At 33.9% G+C, this 23834-nt stretch overlaps 2 protein-coding genes across 2 annotated transcripts; both read left to right on the top strand.

The window, feature by feature from the left end:
- The first annotated feature begins 1414 nt into the window (after nt 1–1414).
- On the top strand, nt 1415–3830 carry LOC116425324 (uncharacterized). The gene is made up of 3 exons (XM_031972899.2): nt 1415–2393; nt 2742–2975; nt 3089–3830. Exons 1-3 carry the CDS (start codon nt 2241–2243, stop codon nt 3215–3217), a joined length of 516 nt encoding a protein of 171 aa, XP_031828759.2. The 5' UTR covers nt 1415–2240; the 3' UTR covers nt 3218–3830.
- A 1948-nt stretch (nt 3831–5778) lies between these two features.
- Nucleotides 5779–22718, top strand: LanB1 (laminin subunit beta-1). The gene is made up of 11 exons (XM_031972898.2): nt 5779–6062; nt 8300–8431; nt 9646–9690; nt 11391–11613; nt 11997–12293; nt 12947–14426; nt 14702–14897; nt 15901–16347; nt 16926–17433; nt 17892–18975; nt 19622–22718. Exons 2-11 carry the CDS (start codon nt 8365–8367, stop codon nt 20591–20593), a joined length of 5319 nt encoding a protein of 1772 aa, XP_031828758.1. The 5' UTR covers nt 5779–6062; nt 8300–8364; the 3' UTR covers nt 20594–22718.
- Nucleotides 22719–23834: the final 1116 nt, after the last annotated feature.

Here is a 23834-nt window from a genome sequence, read left to right as displayed (position 1 = left end):
TTACGCCATAGCGATCAGAAGTTTTAACAATATTTTTTATCTCAGAAGATATTAACCATATCTAATTCGTTCTTGCTTTATATTAACTAGAAAGAATTGAACTTTCTGAACAAATTTTAGATTCAGTTTGAATATTACTTTCGAACAATACAATGATAAATAAATTATTATTTTATATACTTCGTCTTAAAATAATAATTTTAAAATTCTAAGAAAATCAGTTTCTTTAAAGTTCTGCTTAGGAAACGCAAGTTTAAAAATGCAGTTCATAATAAAATGAATGTGACAATATCTTTTTATATAGTAACACTGCGATGAAACGTTCCGCGAGTAAAAGAATCGTGCATTAGATTACTGCCAGTAACTGATATAGTAAGAAGATAATATAGGTTGTAATATAGATTTAAATAATAAATATACACTGGTATGAAAAGTTAATATAACTCTAAATCTTATTATTAATGCACTTAGAACTATCATATTTAATATTAATCCCTCTGCAGCGTCTTCTTTCTTGAGTCTATACTAAAATACAATACTAACATATTTGTAAAATGGATATAAAGGAATTGTAAATGAGCTACAGTAACATTAAATAAAAATTGTATTAAGAATAAATTAATAATTTGTCAATGTTAAAATAAAGTTAGATTAAAATTAGATTAGAATTAGAATTGAAATAAGTGGATGTAAATTAGAAGATGGAGAAGTGTTCGTGTAGTAACACATTTTGCTACCTACAATAAAAATGATTAAAATGCAATTGTTTCTCAATGAAAATGAAATTAAAGCAGATGAATCTAAGGTGAGAGAAAGTTCAAATTATGAGAAGATGCTACAGTACAATAAGCTAAAGTTATTTAGATCAGAAGTACAATTAAATTACATTGAAAATAAAATTGTACTCAAATTAAAGTAAATAAAGCTAAAAAGGAAAAGGACTTTCGAATGAACATATTCTTCGAACATTGGGGTTGCATGTGAAATAATTGTTCCTATCTGCAACCTTCACAGAATGCCATCTTCTAATCCTCTCAGTCTTCTCTGAAACAAAAACTTACTTTCTTGGATAATAAATTATGTTTAATTACATGAAACTGAATATAAGGAGAGATGTTTAAAAAAAATCTGTGCTATCAAAATCTCGAGAGTAGACCATTTCACTCAGTTCTTCATTTCTTCATTTCAGTTCTTCATTTCGGTTCTACATTTCAGTCATAATTCAGTTCTACTTTACAATTGTAAAATAATTATATATATAAAGGGGTCGTGAAGTTAAACTCTGTCTACCTCTGATTCTCCCTAAACAAAAACAAGACATGGAAACTTGAGAAAATAAAAAAAATTGCAGCCAGACTAGCCTTAGGGTTCAGAAACTTTAATCCATGCAACGTCACTTTTTAGTTGTCTTAGCTCCTGTTTCCTTCACGAAATCCACAATTCCTCACCAAAATAGAATTGCTTTTTGTTGAATGGAATTCCTGCTTCGACAGCTGATTGAAAAAAGGAAGAGACAGCTACCCGAACCTCATCAGCATCAATTACTTCCAACAATTCTTCCAAAAGACCGCCAAACTTTGATTTCACAATCTGTCACTCCCAAGACTCTTTACATCATGGATCTTCAGAGCACGATAGAACCACTACAGACTAAATGAATTCATGTCCAAAATCCGAGCTGTCAACAATCCCGCGTACGACTATGACTACCTTAAACATAACCTCAATCACGTCATCTGGCAATATCCCCTCGCAGAAGCTTAGCATGCCATTCTCATCCACAAACTACTTTGTTTAGACTAGCAACTGCTCATGCGCATCGAATGGCTTCTACCTAAGCCAAGGGTGCCTAAATCTGTGTCCACAGGAACTCTAGTAGCATTCTTCTCACGAAAAGTTATCCTCTCCGTACCTACTTTTACTTACTGTATTGAACACAACACAAAACTGCTCACATATATAGTCTCTTTCAGCTTCTTGAATAAAGCTAGTGAGGGAACGGTATTTTCGAGTTACTAGCATAAGGGGCGTAAATAAGACACCTTTTATCTGAGCCGTACATAAAATAATGCACTTTAATCACCAGATTCTTACGTGATAACAATATTTTCATATAACATCTAGTCCACAGATATCCAATTTACTCTCTTCACACTTATCACGCTAATATAATATTAAAAGATTTTTTTATTGTTAACAATAAATAAGTGAGATATAAAGAGATAATAATAACAATAACAATGCGGAATATTGAGATAAAAGCAAAAGTTAATAATCCAGAACATTTAATTTCTTTAACTAAAGAGCTGACAGATTCTGACTGTACAATCATAAAGCAGCATGATACTTTCTTTAAAGTAGCAGAAGGTCGATTAAAATTACGACAGTTTGAAGTAAATCATTAATTACTTTGTAATACTATGATATTATTTTTTATTTCATAATTTTAATAATAACACTACTCAGAAGAATAATCACATTTCTTTATAGTCTTGAATATAAAGGGAATTTAACGATTATATTTCTTTTCTTTCATACATTTAACACTTATTTAAGTATAAGTTAAATGACTAACATGCAACAAAATAGAATTTATAAATACAAAATATTGTAAGCAAAAATATTGCTTGAAATAAGTTAACGAAATTTAAATCTTTAAAAGCTTATATTGAAGTTATATATGTATGTTCTATTCAGAAACATTATTAGAAATATAATCACATATGTTTTATATTATCTAGGATGGGTCTGGAGAGTTATTATATTACATAAGATCTAATACATTGGGTCCCAAACTCTGTAACTATCAGAAAACAAGTCTTAATCCTGATGCCTGTACCGGTATTAGAAATATTTTGAGTGCATCAAATGGTTGTATCGGTATTGTAAAAAAGACTAGAAAGTTATATATGATTGGTCAGACCCGAGTACACATTGATGAAGTTGAAGGTTTAGGAACTTTTATGGAGTTAGAGGTAGAAAACATATTTTAAATCTAGTAAATATGCTTTCTTCTTTCAAATAAACTCATAAATATTAGTATATTCATGAACTGTTAATTAATAATATACTATTGTTAATATTATAGGTTGTTTTAGAGGATGAACAAGATATGGAAACTGGAGAAAAAATTGCTCAAGATTTAATGGCTAAATTAAATATAAAGAATGAAGATTTAATAGCAAATGCTTATATAGATCTCCTATTAAAGAATTAAGCTAATTATAAGGGAAATATAAAACAAAAATATCTAAAATACAATAGAATATAAAATTAAAAATTTTTATTTCAAAAAACCATAAGAAATTACTTTTTACCTTACATGACTGTATTTTAATATCTTTTACAAGAAATTATTTCAAATTTAAAATACAAGATTTTATTAATATAAAGACAAATTGAAAAACCCATTTACTATATCTTAAAAGTATAAATAGAACTGTATGATATAGTGTTCGCAACTCTCAGAGATTAAGGAAAATATAAAATATAAACCAAATTAATAATTTTATCATTTATTAATGTAATATACGCTATTTTGTTGTGAAACATTTTAAACAAAGCTATTAACCATAAATATTACTTGGCAGGAGCAAATGTAGTTTACTTAATTGAAAATTAATGGTAGTTTTACATCGATTAAGAAAAAAGAAAAAGAAAAAAAGTCGTATTAAAGAACAGAAGAGAGAATGAGAAGACAGTGTTATTCTACTATCATAACCGGGATACGCTGTAATGATAACGCTGCCTACGCTTCTCTTCCTTCCTTTTCGTTGATCATATTCGGCGTTACATTTTGCGCGTACGAGATCTAATTCAACACTGTCATTTTTAAGGACACTATACTTTATTCTCTTTATTCCATGCAGTATGAAACATTTTGCATGTTGCAGCAAAAAAATTATTTAAATACTAATGTCATAATGATATGATAAAAGTAATGTTTAAAATATATTTCATATTTTATTACGAAAACAATTATGTTAAAGAATTTTTTAAAACAATTCAACATTTGTTTCGCTAGTATTGGTTCGTTTTATAATTAATATTATACTCGTATATATATATATATATGTGTGTAAAGAAGAATTACTGAAATTTTTTATCGTTCCTCACTTGTGTTTGTGATTAAAAAAATCACTGCAAAATATTTAATTAGTTTATTCCTGTAGCATCGTAGTTATAATTTATTTATTACTGATTTTGAAAGCAGCCACGTGGTACTACTATTGTAATTAGAAATTTCCAAATTTGAAAGGAACTTTATTAAATAATTTTGTTGAATTACCACTAAGAGAAGAGACCTTCGATTATGGTTAACGACCGAGGTACTGGTCAGTCTCAATGGCATGGCATGCCTGCTATAAACCATCTTGAAGAGAACGAAGGAAAACGAATACAAGTGTGCTGCACGTGTGAAGAGCAACCCACTGGTTGACGCAATGGACACTGTGCTGTGCTGCCTTTACTTTTAAATATTATCTAAAAAATTTCAAATTCTGAACATTTTCTATCGTACACAGTTTGCAACTTTAAATTAATAATTGAACAATTTACTATACTGACTGTGAAATGTTTAAATAACAGTTAATTAGTAACGAGTCGAGATGAAACAATGTTAATATTTTATTTTGTAATATTAAAATATATATGTTACTTTATTATGCTGTTATACAACAGACAAGAAGTTAAAATATCTAAGGAAAGATACGCGAAACATAATATTTGCGAACTATGGTTTATAATAATAAATGTAATACAAGATTTCAATAGTAGCATCAAAGTTCTTCCTATTGTTCTTTTGTTCTATTTTTAATCAATATTTTTAACCAATATTTATTGAATAAAAACTATCAGGGTACATTACATCCATTTGGTAAGTTTATCTTTTTATATTAATCTTTGGATTAGGGCAATTGCTTTATCAAATTCAATTCGTTAATTAAATTAATATATTAAATGAAATAATGCAGAATAAAGTAAAACTGAAATTATATAAATGCTGCTAGAAAACATATAAAAAAATGATTTATAATATAACTGATCGAAACCTAAAATATTCGAAACATATTTTCTTGTAACTAGATTCCAGATATTATCACCAACATCATTTTCAAAATGATCGTAGAATCCTCATTTTCAAATAATTTATCTGTTTCTAAACATTAAATAATTATTAAAACGTACATTTTTTTACAAGAATCTACGGTCAAAAATAATTTCTATTTATGTTCTATTTCCTCCTCTATTTCCTTTTAGAGTATACAAAATATAATCGTACCAAAAACATCCAAAATTAATAGATTCACAAACGTTCTCGAACCAACAATAAGAAAAATATTTTTTACCTATTTTATATAAGAGTATACAATTTTCTAGAAGAAAAAATTTCCACAATCTATTCACAAACATTCTCACGCCATCAATAAGACATTTCATCTATTTCCTATACGAATACATAATTGTACAAACATCCAATTACACGAAAGTCTGTTAACGGATGCCTTTAAACTAACAATAAAAAAATTGGTCTATCTACTTTCTACAGCTACATAAAATCATACAATCTATCGTCTACAAGAAAAAACGTTCGCAATCTATTCACAAATATTCTCAGGCCATCAATAAGAAAGCATACCGCAAAAATGGAATTGCGAGCGGCTGATCAACGGAAAATGTTTTCTTGCCTGACGCCCCCGCAGCGTTCCCCTACTCTTCCCGCTGTGTCTCCGAGACATCACCTTTCCCCTCGGTCTGTATCAGCACCCACGCTCGATCCGCGAAAGAAAGGAACCTCATTCTACGTACGGCACTGGCCGCTTGCGGAGGTTCTCCTTAACACAGAAACGGTGCGAGAGACGCGTCACCAGGCGTTCGACGGCGTCGCTCTCGTTCATTCTTGATCTCGTTCACGTCTGCTGTGTATCGTCGACAGTGTGCTTGTGAATCGTCCGATCGATCGATTTTTCGCGTTGGTGATCGTGACCGTGCCCGAGATCCTCCTCGATCGGCGCGCCTGAAAAACGCGGACAAGCCTCTCGTGCCGAGATACGCCGAATTAGGTAAGAGAGGGACGTGTTTCTTTGATTACAGTCACCTATGCACTGGTATATTCGATTAGCATGTTAGTAAGCTGCACTGGCTGCTCCGATTGATTAGCGACGGGACACGGCCGGTCAAATGATCTCAGCGGAGAACCGAGTGCTTCTTTTAAGCGTGGAATGTTATGATCGATCGTGGGATGCTTCTACGGACTCTTTAAAAATGCATCGTGCGCTTATGATGTATCTGGTCACGCGGCCAGATAAGTTTCTGCAAATTTTGTTTAGGATTGAATGAAGGAGTAGAATGATTTTTTAAGGGAGGTTGTCGAAATTCTTTGGGGATGTTTACTTCTATTGCGGAGCACTGTGATTGAGATCGAAGGTTTGTGTAGATTTGAAGAAATTCTTGTGAGATTAGAACATTGTGTCTTGGAGGGAATACTGTAAATGATTTTTGAGAAAAGATTTATCTGAGGGTATTTCTTTTATTATGAATGTCTGTTATGAATTTGTTATCGAATATGAATTTTTTGTAATGCGATTATAATACAGGCTCATACCATAAGTATTGTTAGCTTTTGTTGCTTTTTTATGAATACAAGAGTAATAACAGTATACAAGAGTGAACATTTCTGTTTCGGAGTAATGTATTTAAACATTTATATAATTGATTAATGTATTTAAACATTTATAGAATTGATTAATGTATGTGTGTATCATGGATTTTTGAAAAAGGTTTTAACCAAATTAATCGGAAATTTTTTTAGTAGGTTCGTAATTGGAAATATTAATACTAGTTTTTTGTATTTCTATTATTTCAAGGCAATGCTACGACACTGTTTGCAACATATTGCCGCCAAAAGTTTAAAGCAGTCATTGGTGCACAGGTTGAAACATTTCTACTTACACACATTCGTTTTGTTAAAAATATCAAACCAGAGAAAACTCGGGATGTAAAATTTGATACTAGACTGATATTGAATAATAAATAGTAAATAATGAACATCATTAATGTTTTAAACCCATAAAACTATTACTATTCTAAATGCAGTATACTAATACCTTTTGTGTTAATAAGTGTTATCTTATTAAAGTTTGATAATGTTTTCATGTTTAACGATATATCAGGTGCACTGAACCACCTGTATTACTGGTTTCATTCGATCGTTAAATTATAAGCAAGAAGCATTAAATAACATTTAAATGTGTCACATTATTGAATATGATAATGGATTATACAGAATGAAGAAATCCGTATTCCTTAATATTTCGTTAAGAATTTAAAATTCATGTATGTATTTACATCATTGACAATTATTATAACTGGTAGTTTATGTCTGTATACGTACACAAGTTCGTTATTGAACTATAAGTTTCTTAATGAGGATATAAAGTAAGGTCTTCATTCAGAAGGGCTAATAAAATGAGTAATAGGGACGGTTAGCCTTGTGATTCATTGAATTTCAAAGAAAATAATTCATTTAGAAGTAAAGTTGATTTATAAAGCATAGGTAAAATATGTAGATTAAATCGTATGTGTATTATCGTTTAGAAAATTGGAACATCTGTCGGCCTTCGAAAAATATTTTTGATCGTTAAAAGATAATTACTAGATAAAGAATCTAATTATAAGAATTTATAAAGTATTAAGATATCTAATTAGAAGAATTTATAATTATAAGAATATTATAAGAATTAAGTTAAAATTCCCTCTCCTTATAGCAAAGCGATCAAACAAATACAAGGGAAAATATTTAAATAATTTAATAACGATTTGAACACATGTCTGGAAGTACTTTATTAAAAAGTTATGACAGAAACATTAAACACGAAGAGAACAGCGGATTCTTTGTTGCTTGCCAAGCACATTCATTGCATCTGCGTCTCCTATTCGAAATTATTGAAAATTTTTATTACTCGTGTATGTTAAAATTTCACTCGCTAAGTGATGAGCTTTGTAACTATGAACTCAAATACGGACATAATTAAAAATAAATAAAATTTATTCATAAACACCTATCTTTGATAAGTTAAAATTTAGTTTAAAAAACTTGAAATTAATAAAAACACGAAAAGTCATCGGAGGATAGAAATACATTGAATACATACCACAATTTAAAAACCCACGAATAGATTGGTTCCAAATATACACCTACAAAATAAAAATTCGATCGTTCAATTAATATTTTATAATCGTAAAGTACTTCTTAGAGAATATGAAAAATATTTATCAAATTATATTCTTCTACTTTCAGATGAAACATCATGCTCATGGCTTAGCTTCCGTCCGATAAGTTATAACAGAGGGGAGGAGAGCAAAATGGTTCGAATAAGTTCTTGCGAGATTATTCTCGTAGCACTTTTATTTGTATTAACTATTGCATCTAGTAAGTGTATCTTTTAATTGAATAACATCTATTTTTGTGTATACTCCATCGTTATCGCAAATACATATTACATCATTAGCCAGTAGGATGTTAACATAATTTTATTTTATTCGAAAACGTGTCGTGGATAAGATTTATAAAAAAAGAATTGCATGAATATACACTCATTCATTCGTAAATTCTTTTTGTGGAGAAATCAAAGGCTATTTGAAACATTCCTCAGGAATGGGGAAAGTGTCTTCAGTTTCAAATAGATGAAACAACATGAGAGGAATTTCGTTAAAGCAAAATAGAGTTCATCTATCCATAATCGTAACGTGCTTTCCATTCATTCCTCTTACGAGAAGACACTTTATCCATTACGATTAGATAGTGATTCGACCCCACGACCTGCCTTTCTTCGAAACTTCTCCAGTTTATTTCTGTCTTCCAAATCTAAGCGCCTTAGAAACCTAAAACGTAACGACCGAAAAGACATTAAATAGCACATCCAAAAAATGATCTCGATCAGCTACAACAAAACTTCTAGCCCTTATGAAAACTTTATAAATTTATTATGCCATAAAATCTAGAGCGTGACTACACACGTAATCGGAAAGTGTAAAGTTTCATGAAAAATATTAACTGTTACGAATTTATTTATTTACAATTCAATCGTAGAATAACCTTTTCATGAGCAAATCTAAAGTATTTTCTAGATTATACAAATTATACAATAAAATAATAATAAATATTTAGAATAACGGAACACGTTGACTGATAGGTATTGCAAAATTAGAAAATATTATTTATGAATTTTCATACGAAAGGACACAATTCTGTTATTAATTTTAGCGAATTCTATTCATTTTTAAGGTTTCCATTCATTTTAACCATTAGATTCGGAGACGCCACATGATAAATATCCGGTTGTTCCTTGTGATAACGTCCGCCGGTAGTAGAACAGAGTCCGATAACTGCACATTCTAGACTGGTTCAATATTTTCACTGTAGAAATATGGTTTCCAGTTGATTCTTTAAGAATAAAAAACTAGATACTGTATACCTTCGAAGTCCTATTTACAAAAGAATAATTTTTTGCGTAATAACTTTATCCACAATATGTAATTACTCTATGTAGATTGGACAGCCACTAACAACTAAATTCTGTAATCTTAATTTCTATACATGATATATATAAATCAAATAAGAAAAAGAAAATTTTTAATTTATAGATGCTGCAGATCCTGAGTATGCCAGGGACAGACTTCCAGTCAGAGGTAAGTTAGATATTTTACTTTGCTGATATAAATCGAAAACACATGCGATTCATACAAGAAAAGAATTTACAAGATAACGATTACACAAGATGCATTCGATAAAACAATATATCAGCGTTTAATTATAACGTTTAATTAGTCTTTATAAATAAATTGGTGCTAAAACTATATTACGCCGTTATTTTAAAACTTACATTTTTGTAGTGTAGATAGAAAATTGTTGTATACAGAACAATTAATAAACAATTAAATCTACATTCCAAAGTTTACTTTTTATTCCCAATTAAAATAGGAGCGTAAATTACATTTATTAAAAGTATATTAATTTCAATATTTTGTCCTTTTACCAGCGTTGTAAGTTTGCCCTTCATTCCTGAAAACAATGTTTCACAAACTAATATTTAAATTATATTCAGGTGTAATTCTTAGCATTGGTACGTCCTGTGCCATCTTTCTTTTAAAACATCGCCATTAGAATACGTAATGATAGATACGAGTAAGCAATCGATATAAAAACGGGGTGTTATAGGAACAATCCAGAGAGGAGATATGTCACCCATGGAGGTAACGGCAGAGCGCCATAATTGGCCAAGGCTGACCGTTCCTAACGTGAGAGGTAGCATTCTCGCCGGTTTCATCTATCCATGTTATACATTATCATTAAATAACTAAAAAAAGAAGTGATAATGGCATGTCAATGTTACACAATTCAAATTAATCCATTCTTTCTACTTTCGCTGTTTGCATTCAACGTGTTAATAGCAGACAGGTATTCCAAAAAAGAAACTCCTGCCGCTTGTAACAGAATTGCTTACGGCTCGAGTGATAATAATTATTAGAGTCGTGCGTACCGAGGATTAAAATAAAAGTATAAGTAATAATAATAATATTTCAATTAACCCTCGAACGACAGACGTTTTTGGTGATCACACGAACAATGGTGTCTGGATCCGTTTAAACTCTCACGTGTCTTTCTTTTTAAATGTACAGAGTTAATTAAGACTTTTTAACTATACCAATTTCATTCTTTAGGCAGTCAAATTTTTATATTTTTTCAAGATAAAGGATCTATTGAAATTAAGTAAGTATATTAAAAGAAAGGACATCATGAAAATTCTGTTTGTGAATTCTATATAAGTTTAAAAATAACAACAGGCATTTTCTATACTACTAATAACAATTAAAATAAATTGTTTTTATACATCTGTTACTACTCATGTCAATATACATATATAAATTTGACGTTTTATATTTTTTCTATTCAACAGTTCAAAGAATGAAAACCATATGAAAATAGGATTGTTATTGATAAATGAAATTCATTCAAAATAAATCTGATCAATCTTAAGTATCTGAATACTCTTTTTCCATACACATCGACTTCCATATTGGTTCTAATTCAATCAATTTTTGATTTCCATGATGTCGTGAAATAGTTAATGATAGACGTGACCGACACGATTGAGACAAATTTATTTGTGTGCCTCACTCAATTTGGTTGAGGTGGTGTCGAATGGTTTCTGGAAACTAACCTTGGTATCTGGAAGTTTTAACTGTTACTAGTGTAAATAACAAATATTCACCTCCGTAGCTGTTACTAGTAACAATACTGGATACCGGGAACGGAGATAATCAACTGTGGCTAACTCAATATTTTCATTGCAGAACGGTTTGTTAAATTGATTTCTTATATTCTTCAGGTCCAATGAAGAGGAAGCATCCGTGCGAACAAAGCTCTTGCTATCCCGCGACCGGAAATCTGTTAATCGGTCGAAAAAGTCGGTTGACTGCATCATCCACTTGCGGTCTTAGGGGACCGGAAAGATACTGCATCGTTTCGCATTTGAAAGACCGGAAGAAATGTTTCTTCTGCGACGCGTCGTTGCCGAAACAACAACACAACATCGAAAATATCGTCAGCGGGTAAGAAATCATTTTTAAAATGTAACGTCCGGCATGGTTAATTTTATTTAAACCATTAACATTCTTTGATTATCAGTTTCAAGGAGAATACAAATTCAACTTATTAAAGTTATAAAGTTACTACACTAAACTAAAAGTTAGAAACACATAAAACTAATCGAAACGAATATAAATTGAAAATTGTATCTATTAAACAAATTGTATTATACAATGTAAATATATTTGATGCAATGTGATTTCGCATTTTTTCCCTAAACAATGTTCTAATTACGTTCAAAGAATTTATGAAATAAGTAAATAATTTTGTATAGATCAACTAATGTTTTATTGAAATATTCGAAGGCGTTAAAAAATATGAAATGTTTTTTTAATGAAAATTCCAGAACTTGGTGGCAGGCGGAAAATGGCGTGGAAAATGTGATGATCCGTTTCGATCTGGAAGCGGAGTTCCATTTCACCCACCTTATCATCCGTTTCAAAACTTTCCGACCTGCGGCGATGTTGATCGAGAGATCCTACGATTTCGGCAAGACCTGGAAGGTTTACCGATACTTCGCTCACAATTGCGAGCAGTACTTCCCTCAGGTTTCCACGGAGCAACCTCAGAGACTGACCGACGTTATCTGCGAGACGAGATACTCCGGCGTGGCGCCGTCAACTGGCGGAGATGTTATCTTCAGGTATGTAAACTGTGATAAATACTGGTCCCCCGCAACGTAAGCGAATAACTTTGGTTTCAATCATTGATAATGTCGATATATTAATTTACATTCGGTACATATGGTAACCATACAAATACAAATTTCACGTTTATCTTCTCTAAACGATCAATGTCTTTTATAGCTCTGTTAATCGAAGACACTTTGACTTTTGTCTCTGGATAACTATATAATTTAAGAATAAAGATTTTCTTACTCAAACGAAAACATAGCGTTGAGATTTTCAGCTTTGTCATTAGGCCTCATAATTTCGAACACATCGTTTAACGACATACGTAATACTTAGAAGTTTCGATCAGTTATAATGTTTGACTAATAAAGCCTGCATCACAGTTCAGTGTAACGAAAACCTTCTGCTACGGTTATTTTTTCTCTTGTAGTAATGTTTTAAAATATAAACATATATTTTTGAATCAAAATAAGAAAAAAGTGGAGGATAAAGAAAGGGCGATTTATAACCCAATCTGTACAACTTTTCTAATTTTACAAATCATATAAAGTCGTTCTAAAGATATATTGTCAACACTATGAAAATATGGAAAAATATAATAAATTTTTGGCAATTTCGATATGATACTTTATGAACCTTACATGTCTTCACTTTCTTTGCGCAGAGTACTTCCGCGAAACTTAGAAATCGACAATCCCTATTCGAAGGAAGTCCAAGACCTCTTGAAAATAACGAATCTACGGATCAACATGACAAGACTGCACACATTGGGAGACGATCTTCTAGACGATCGTGCCGAGATTCGCGAAAAATATTATTACGCAATTCATGACATGGTGATCCGCGGATCCTGTTCCTGTTACGGTCACGCGTCAAGATGTCTTCCTCTACCAGACGTCTCACATGAAGAAAACATGGTGCACGGCAGATGCGAATGCACCCACAACACGACTGGCTTAAACTGTGAAAAGTGTCAAGATTTTTACAACGATTTACCATGGAAACCCGCCGTGGGTAAACAGACGAACGCCTGTCGTCCTTGCAACTGTAACAACCATACGCAATCCTGTCATTTCGACGAGACCGTTTATGAAAGATCGGGAAGAGTCTCTGGCGGTGTTTGCGATGACTGTCAACACAACACTCGCGGCCAAAATTGCGAACAATGTAAACCATTTTACTACCACGATATCACAAAGGACATTTCGCATCCTGAAGCTTGTCTGCCCTGCGATTGCGATTTGAGCGGTTCTTTAGATGACGGTATTTGCGACTCTAGAACCGATCCCCTAAGCGGTGACGAGTCTGGCCGATGTCACTGCAAAACGAACGTCGAAGGGCGTCGTTGCGATCGCTGTAAGAATGGCTTTTGGAACTTTGATCCCGAGAATCCCGAAGGTTGTCAAGCTTGCACGTGTAATATTCTGGGTACCATTGACAACCGCGGATGCAACATGGTGACTGGCGAATGTACTTGTAAGCGTTACGTCACTGCTCGTGATTGCAACCAGTGCATTCCGGGTTACTGGGGTCTTTCGGAAGATCCAGATGGTTGCAAGCCGTGTGACTGCGATCCTGGTGGTTCTTACGAGAATTCTTGCGACGTCATGACCGGCCAATGTCGTTGCAGACCTCATATCAGCGGTAGAACGTGTAATCAGCCGGAGCAGAGTTATTACACCGGGTCTTTGGATTTCCTGATCTATGAAGGTGAGCTGTCCAGAGCTACTGATAACTGTCAAGTGGTAATCAGAGAACCCTACCGTGACGGAAGGAACGTTACCTGGACTGGGACTGGATTTATGAAAGCTTTGGAAGGTTCGACGTTGAATTTCACGATCGACGATGTGAGGAAAACTTTGTGGTACGAAGTGATCGTGCGATATGAGCCCGTTCAACCTGGACTCTGGGAAGACGTTAAGATCATCATTGAAAGAGAGAGCCCGGTGGATCCTAACGGACCTTGCGCTGATGCGAGATCGGATTACGATCAGCTGTGGGCGCAGTTACCTGTCAGATCGAGAAGTGTCGTCGCTCAGCCTGCTGTTTGCCTCGAGGCAAGGAAACGATACAATCTTCTGTTGCAGTTCCGCAAATTCAACAATCAAATGGACACGCCTTCCGCATCCATTTTGGTCGACTCGGTGAGTGACGATTAAAATGTTGGAACTTTGAGAACTTAGTATCGTGGAGACACTTTTATTTGTGAACGAGTTGATTTCCGTACTCATTTCAAAGAAATATAGTAACTTCTTTTAAAGTTTCATTTACTTGATTAAGAAAATAACGTTACCGAGTAAATATTAAAGCAACTTATTGTGTATGTTTTTTATATTGATTTCTTCTAGTAAACTCAGCTACTTGAAATATCTTTAATCTTAATCTATTAGTTAAAACGTATTATCTATTGCTCGTTTAGATTGTTTTGAGGCCAAGAATAGAAGCGATACCTTTCTTCAAAGCACCAGGTATAGGAGAATTACGCCGCCAGGAATACGAAAGATACCATTGCAGCGAATACTTCAATGATATTGCTACTATGTGGACCAATGTACCCGAAGTTTGTAAAAAGTACCAGAACAGCATCGGTTATTACGTCTACGACGGTGCCCATTGTGAGTAATTATTACATTAACTTGAAATTTAAGCCACCTTTAACTCTTTACGAATGAATTTGTTAACTAACAATCAAAGAAAAATTATAATGATCAAGAAAGCTTTTCATATGCTATAAATTAAGTAACAAAGATAGTTACAAATGAATATATTTTTATTAAGAAATGAATACTTGATTAACCAAGAGATCCATTAACTTTAATGTAAAACAGACGTTTTATTAACCCTTTATGCTCGAGAGGTGACTCTTAGTCACCACTAGATTTGATATAACAAAATTAGAGTCTTATATATAATATTCTGCTTCGATAATGCATCGATATGTGAAATATTTAAATAAAATAACCTTGTTTCCTAACGTACATACGTTTTCTCGTTTATTAGTCTCAAAGAACGATGTTTATATCTCATTGAGAAATGTTGCACGTGAAGAACTTCCAAGTACAAAGGGTTAATCCTTATAAAATATTTTTAGATTACTTTAATTCGTTATTAGCCACTGTAAATCGAAACATTAAAAGCATCGGTCCTTTATTCGTAGAGTCGCTCAATCTTACTCCATCTTTTATGTTTTAACATACTTAACACTAGAACTACCAGATGAATCAGGAATGACACAGTCCTGACTTTTTTAATACAAATACTGAGAAGATACAGATGCTTCTCTAAGAAATCGTTAAAGAAGCTGATTTAGTAATACCTACACTGAAATATAAACCAATTGAAATCCTAACCCTTTGCACTCAAGAGGGTGACAGGGTTAAAAGTGTTAAAAGTAGATATTTAATATTATACTTCGTATAATGCATCAATTTTAGAAATATTGAAATAAAATATGTTCCTCAATCTCATCAGAAAATGTTCAAATATTTCTAGTGAAAAACTTCCAAGTGCAAAGGGTTAATAAAATACACAGTTATAAGTTTAACAAAGAAATTTGGAAAAGTCAGTATAAGTGTTTGATGGTTCTAGTGTTAAAACTACTGGGTATTTTGATTTCAGCTTGCGAGTGCAATCCAACGGGGTCCCACAGTTTGCTTTGCGAGAATTATGGGGGCACGTGTCCCTGTAAACCCAACGTCGTTGGAAGGCGATGCGACCGTTGCGCACCCGGAATGTACGGTTTCGGTCCAGAAGGTTGCATCCCTTGTGACTGCGACGGCGTTGGTGCCTTGGATAATTTCTGCGACGTGGAAACCGGTCGTTGTAAATGCCGTCCCAACACCTACGGCAGGACCTGCGGTCAATGCGAACCTGGCTTCTGGAATTTCCCGCATTGTCAACGTTGCGAGTGCAACGGTCACGCCGACAGCTGTGACTCGAAGACCGGCGCGTGCATCAAGTGTCGTGACTTCACTACCGGGCACAATTGCGACCGATGCAACGACACTTATTATGGTGATCCTAGGATTGGCGTCGACATTCAGTGCAGAGCTTGTCCTTGTCCAGGTGAGTTTACTTGAATTTGTATATATATATAACGTTTAAAAGGTTTATTATCAATAAAAATTAAATTTATCGTTAAAAAGTAACTATGTAATTACACTATTGTACAAACTGTCTTTAAGTTCTAATATTCGATTATTCAATTTTCTTTTAAATGGCAATTCGAACAGAAATTGGGAAATTATATTTTCCGTGATGATTTGTTAGTTCATACTTCTAATTACTCCATTTATTCGGCTATTCGTACACCTAGTTGTTAATAATTGATTTTAACACGTTCGCTACCAGCGTTACATATTTGTCACGGCCGTAATCCTATATTTTACAGAATGAAAATGAAATTAATCCTATAGATATTGTTATTAGAAATGATAAACTATGATATTATATTTAGGAACTCAATGAATCGTTTCAGTTTCATTTTTATAATATTTTGTTTAGAAGATTTATTGGATTGAAGAAAATATTATATTTGGAAACACTGTCGCCGAAATAAGCGCTGGTAGCGAACGTGTTAAAGAAATGACCGTATAACCTCTAGGGGATAAAGCGTTAATTTTGAATGTTCTGCTACTTTTTAGGAACATTGGACTCCGGCCACTCATACGCAAATAGCTGTTCCCTAGATTCAGTTACTCACGATGTTATCTGCGAGTGTTTCGAAGGATATACCGGTCCTCGTTGCGAGAGTTGCGCAGAAAATTACTTCGGGAATCCCGAGGTACCTGGTGGCAAGTGCGAACCCTGCAACTGCAACAACAACACAGACCTACGTGTACCTGGAAACTGCGACCCCCATACGGGTCGTTGTCTGCAGTGTCTGCACAACACTGACGGAGTTAACTGTCAGATCTGTAAAGCGGGTTACTATGGTAACGCTTTGACGCAGGACTGTGAAATCTGCGAATGTAATCCGCTGGGCACTGACAGCGAAGCTGGTCCCTGCAACCATCGAACTGGTCAATGTCCTTGCCTGCCTCACGTGGTCGGTCAACTTTGTGGCTCCTGCGAAGAGAATCACTGGAAAATCGCCAGCGGGCAAGGATGCGACGTTTGCAATTGCGACGCGGTTGGCAGCCTTCATGACAGGTACTACCGGTTTAGCGAACTTTTCAAGACTTGAATGTTTGATGCGTTTTGTTTGTAGGTTTTTGTGTACGTAACGTTACAATATTTAACTGTGCTAGCTATGGAAGTGTAGAACATGGAAGGATAGTATACATTTGGAAGAATAGAAAACAAACTTATAAGTATAGATTTTTCTAACAAAAAGTTAACAACACAACCATCTTGCATACGTTTAGAGTTTTACTGGTGGTTACTATTTCGAAATATTAGACATAGAAAACAAGAATTCTTTTTCATATATTGAATTAATTAGATTAATTCCTACGTACTGAACTTCTTGCTGTTACATCAAACATGTATGAGTTTGATTTCTATACCTACAACTTTAACATTATTATTCATCCCTAAATGTAAAACAAATGAATGAAATGCAGATTGCACCAGTGTACAATGTTCATATACTTTCTTCTATGAAACAGGTGTAATCCATTCGATGGCACTTGCGAATGTCGACCAGGTTTCGGAGGCAGACAATGCAATGAATGTCAGATGAATCACTGGGGTAACCCGAACGTCCAGTGTCATCCTTGCGACTGCGACTTGGCTGGCTCTGCAAGCCAACAGTGCGACAGGGCCACCGGCATGTGTGTCTGTAAAAAAGGAATCGGCGGTGAAAAATGCGATCAATGTGATCGAGGTTACCACGGAAACGCCCCTCAATGTATACCATGCGGCGAATGCTTCGATAATTGGGACCTAACACTAACCGGTTTGAGAAACAAAACGAATCTGGTGATCGAAGAAGCGTCTAGAATCCAGAAGGTCGGGACAACTGGTGTCTACAGTCAAGAATTCGACGACATGGACTCCTCTTTGGAGCAAGTGAAGGAATTGATTGGCAGTGCCTCTATCGGAAGCCAAGACCTAGACGAATTAAACGATTTAGCAACCGCATTGAGCAAAAATGTATCTGATTCGGCGAAAGAGTTGGAGAAAGCGAATACTCTTTTGGTGGAGGTCAGACAAAAAGTGAATTTAGGAGATGCTGCTCTAAAATACTTACAGAATAGGACGAACAATTTACATCAGACGGCTGCAGATCTTAAAGAGAGCGCGACCAGATTGCAAGAAGAGAACGTTCAGGGTGCGCTGAACGTCACTCAGCAAATGGCTGAACAATCCAGACAAGCGGAAAAAATGGCGAACGATACAAGCAACGTTTTGGCGGATGCGGAGAGATTCAGTAAACATACGGAAAGTCTTTTAGCCAAGCAGAGCGTCTTCGTGAATGACGTCCAGAAGGCGAATAAAAACTCCTTGAACAAGATAAATGAGAAATTGAGAGTGTTTAATGAGATTATGCCCAGATTGAACCTTCAGATGTGCGGAGATAATGTAACAGATTGTAGCAGCGTGTGCGGCGGAGCTGGTTGTGGATTTTGCGGAGGATTATCTTGTGATGCGGGAGCCGTGACCAAAGCTAATCAAGCGTTGGATGTTGCCAAGAAACAAGAGACTAAGATCAAGACACATAAGGAGGAGGCTGAACAATTGCTACGCAATGTAAGTGTTTCAATCTCTTTCTTATCCATAATAAATTTAGGCATTGCTATTTGATGAAAGTAAAGATTTAACAAGTGTGACGCTTATTGAAATAAGAAGTAGTCGTTTTAGATAATTTCAATTACTTTTCGATGTAAAAAATTGAAGCTAGGTAATGTTTTTGAAATACTAAATGCCAAGGTAAACTTATTCATTCTTCATTTTCTTTTTATTATCCTTTATTTTGTTTTAGTTAATAACTTATAATACTAACTTATAGAACTTATTTTTATCTAGAGTTATTTGTTATAAACATAGCTGCCCTTTAAAGTTCTTCTAACATTTTCAACGTATAGAAATTTTTAAAAATATTTCTGAATATCGGTTGCTATAATTGGAATACTTTGGTTTGATTTTCTTATTGCTCCTCGAAGCATTTGTCTCTCATCCAATTCGATCAGATTTTTCTTTGAATTAATTTTAAATTCAAACTACCTTCTTGTCTATAACGTCTTATATTTTAATATTTTAAGTCACAAGTTTTGAGTCATAAATTAGCGATTAACTTCAGACGAAATTCTTAATCTGTAATTCCAGCAATAACTTTCGTCAACGGTTTAAGAAATAAGTGAAAATTAATTTACAAGTATCCATTTATTCTTTTCAGATGATGCAAGTGAAGCGGGACGCGATCACAGCTAGATCAAACGCGCAGGACGCCTTCAACTTCGCCTGGAATGCCCGCAACCTCTCCGACAACGTGACCAAAGATCTGTCCGACATAAACAAACGAATAAAGAGCATGCTGGACGAAGAGCAACCGACGCCGTCGATGGTCAGAGACCTGGCAAACGAAGTGCTCGCCAAAAACATTCAACTGAGACCGGACGAGATCAAGATATTGGCTGAACGCATAAACAGCATCGTCGGCTCTTTAACTGATTCCGAGAAGATTCTCGCTGACACCAGGAACGATCTTCTCTTAGCGGAGCAATTGAAGGAGCAAGCGAATCAAGTAAAGGAGTACGCAACGGGTAACCAGACCCAAGCTAATAAAGTGGTGGTGCTTTTGAACGACGCGCAAAAAGCTCAGAATCTGGCACAATTAGCGATCGACCAGGCTGAGCGAGACGTGCAGAAGTCGGAAAAAGACCTGGAAGAAATAGCAGAAGTGACGCAAGGTGCTCTAATGCAGGCAAACAGCACCACCGAGACCGTAGACGCCTTGGATGCTCGTTTGAAGCAATTGCAAACGCAGTCACTGAGAAACGACTTTGTTCTAAATCAGGAACTCAGCGTCCAGGCGAACAAAGTTGCCCTCGAGGCGGAGAAAGTCGACACAAAGACAAAGAAGCTCGCTGAAGAGTACATGCGGGTGGACGAGTCACTGAATCTGAGCGTGAACAAGAGCAAGGACAATATTCAGAGGGCGAAGAAGCTCCTGCAGCGAGCTTCCGAGCTAACTGTCGACACGAGCACGAAATCTAAGGATCTCGACGGCATGGAGAGCGTTTACAGAGACAACGAGAGGATGTTGTCCGATTTAATGTCGGAAGTTGACACTTTGACAGGGGAAATAGCGAAGCATCTCATGGCAATCGAACAAAAGGCGCGCCAGTACACGCAGTGCACTGCTTGAAAGTAAACAATTATTGAATCATCTTTTTCAAATGAAATAGGAATTGTTTAACGTTCTTTTATGAAACCAAGCTTCCCGAAACACGAGTGTTTCACTTGACAACTTTCATTCCCGCGTTTCATGCATCAGCGGACGCATTTTGAAGTTTTTTTTTAAAATGTTTACGGGATGCGAGGTGATAGATTGTCTTCGCATTATGTATATTGATAAACGTCGTTGCGGAATATTCAGTTTTATCGATGTTGAGCTCTCCATAACGTTATAATTGTATTTCGATAGGATAGATGAGATTAAGCATAGAGAGTAAGTAATTTAACAAACTTTTATCAAATGCATTATATAAATGTTTTTTTACGATTTTGAATTCGGAAGGAAGTAATCACTTCAGTGCCATAATTGCTGACGATGAGGAAACTTAATTGTTAGAGACGTTTCATATATCTATAAATATTTATGTATAACGATTTTCGAGGCCGACGGGCCATTTTCAGAAATAATTTTCTAAATAACATATAAAACGTTAAAATATATCGAGGGAACAAATCTTTCTGCATTTATTACAACATAATGAATATCGTTATTGTATGAAGAATTTAAGGATGCAAACATTGAATATAAAATAATGTTTAAGTCATTGATCATTTTTCTACTGTAGAATTACCCAAAATTTTGGAGCATTTTATATACTTCCACATGTTCACTCATATTTTATTATCGCACGATTATTATCAACGAAAATAATAATTACAGAATTGCAATTGCAATTGCTTACTTTGAGAACCTCCCCTGAAACAGCCTATATAAATTGAGAGTATCATTGATCTGATGAGTCAGAGATGCGTGTTCGAAACGAACTGATAACAACGTGAATGCCTTTCCATCCAGAGTGTTGTACATTACTTTTATTCAAGAGACAACTTTAATGCATTTTTATTAAACGTTTAAGACATTTCGGCCCAGCTATGTTCAGAATACATCGTGAAATTTTATAAATAGAATTCTAATTGATCGATTAATCAATATCCCAGAAAATATACATAACAATAGTCTGCCATTTATATTGCGAATAATAACGTTTTAGATATTAATCCAACCGACTAGAATTCTATTTTTAAGTTCTTAATAATAAGTTCTATCGAATGTTTAATGCACAGTAAAATCGTGTTATTAAACCAAAAATTTCGTTTCACACAACATAGCTTTACAAAAGCCTAATACTACACAAGAGATATGACTGAATCTAGTTATAGCGCAAGGATAAGCCATCAATTGTTTTATACATAACAAACTGAGTTTTTGTACTTATTCCATATATTTACGTCTCCATTGGTAAATGAGATTTTACCAGACACGGTGCAATAGTTAATACGTCATGGGTAGAATTTTTATTTTCAGTAACTTTTAACTATCCCACTATGCAGTTTCACCAAACTACGTACAATCGCGAATACGGTTGGTCAATCCAATTACACAGATTGCACACAAAAATGTACAATAAAAGAAAAAAGTATGATGTTTAAAATTGCAGTAGCTATTATACAATTATAGTACTGTATTTCTTTGACCAGCCATGATTCTTCTCTTTTGCATGCCTTTTAACAATTACATTCTATATGATTTCAAATAAAGGAAAACACTTTTACAAAAAATGGTAAAAGAAAACATTTGAGCAAAAAAAAAATAGATGACATTTGAAGACTGTAATATTCAATAAACATGTTTGTAGTGTGAATTTTATACAATTTTAATACGTCATTTTTAACATAAAATTGTACAAGATTTATGAACGAGTCGGAAGATGTAATAAAATTATAGTTCGTAAAAGTAAAAATTTTGTAATTTGATGTAAAGAAACAAAAGATTGATCTGTAGACGAAAAAAAGAATAATTGCTTATAAAGGAAGATGATTATAATTATTTGTAGATTGATATAAGAGATTTATGATCAACGCGTTGATATTGTCAGCGGTGGCCATTATCGAATATCTGCTTTTGTTCAGGGCGAGAAATGGCACAACGCTATAATTAAACCAAAACTTTTAAATTGTATTTAATAACTGGTTACGTTTATGCGATAATAGAGAATTATATATTAGATAAATAAATGAAATAAAATAATTAATAACTGTGTAATTTATTTCACTTAATTAGTCCTTAATCACACGCAACGGAAATATTCTATGATTAATAGAAAATGTTCTATGTAGTAGCATAAATGAATACATTTAATAAAATGAACGTAGTAAAAAGTGTTGGGTAAAACACGTACACGGAAATATTGAAGTTTTAATTTTGTAATGGAATATTTCTTGGATCACAATTTTGATAATATTAATACGAAAATTTAATTATATTCATAAAACACGTGGGTAGAATCTTATCCACTGCTAAACGATAAATATTAGATAATGGAATTATACGAAACTTCGTGGGTTTATGTATGATAACGATATTTCCTTAGTGCACTGCTTTATCATTGATGAAAAGACGGAGTGAGCTGTCCGGAAATGGGACCATAAATGATAAAATACTCCCAGTGCTAAGTACTTCCTGTTAAAACCATAAAATTAGAACAAAAGTTATGCAAATTTGCAGAAACGGAAGTATTTATTTAACACTTGGCATCTATATTTATGGTAGAAAAATATCCCAATTTATGTAGCACTATTGAAGTATTTCTTGACTGCAAAAGAAATCTTTTATTATTCACAAAATACCCAATCGAAGATAGTGTATCAAAGAAGAGGGACTGTTTCGTGGTTAAAGTATATTTTGTTTCAGTCGAAACAGCTTCTGTAACACCACACCTTTATGAAAATAGTATTTATAGTTTATTATCGTAGAGTCTGGTTTCGATCTACACGTGCGTCCCTCCATTCTATGCCCTTGTCAAAAATCGTGACGTGTCCTGTACACCAGCACAGAAAAAAAACTTCCTGAACCAGCCACTACGATACACAGAACAGAGATTCACCACTGATAAACCTTAAAAGGCACTAATAGTTTATTTCTAGGAAACAATTCTAAACTAAATTAATGCTGTTTAATCAGTAAGAGCTTCAGAAGCACTTAAGTATATACAAATTATCATTAGGATACTACATCTCAAAGTACTCAAATGAAATAAAAATATTTCTTTTTTTTGTTTTACACTTGTAACATTAATAAATTAAAAGTAAGTGAAAAAGAATGAATAAGTTTCTTTTATAGACAAAATCAAATCAAAATTTTGAAACATATA

This window comes from Nomia melanderi, chromosome 4 (assembly GCF_051020985.1).
Source record: "Nomia melanderi isolate GNS246 chromosome 4, iyNomMela1, whole genome shotgun sequence".
Classification (NCBI taxonomy): Eukaryota; Metazoa; Arthropoda; class Insecta; order Hymenoptera; family Halictidae; genus Nomia; species Nomia melanderi.
This window is presented reverse-complemented; position numbering and strand designations above follow the sequence as displayed.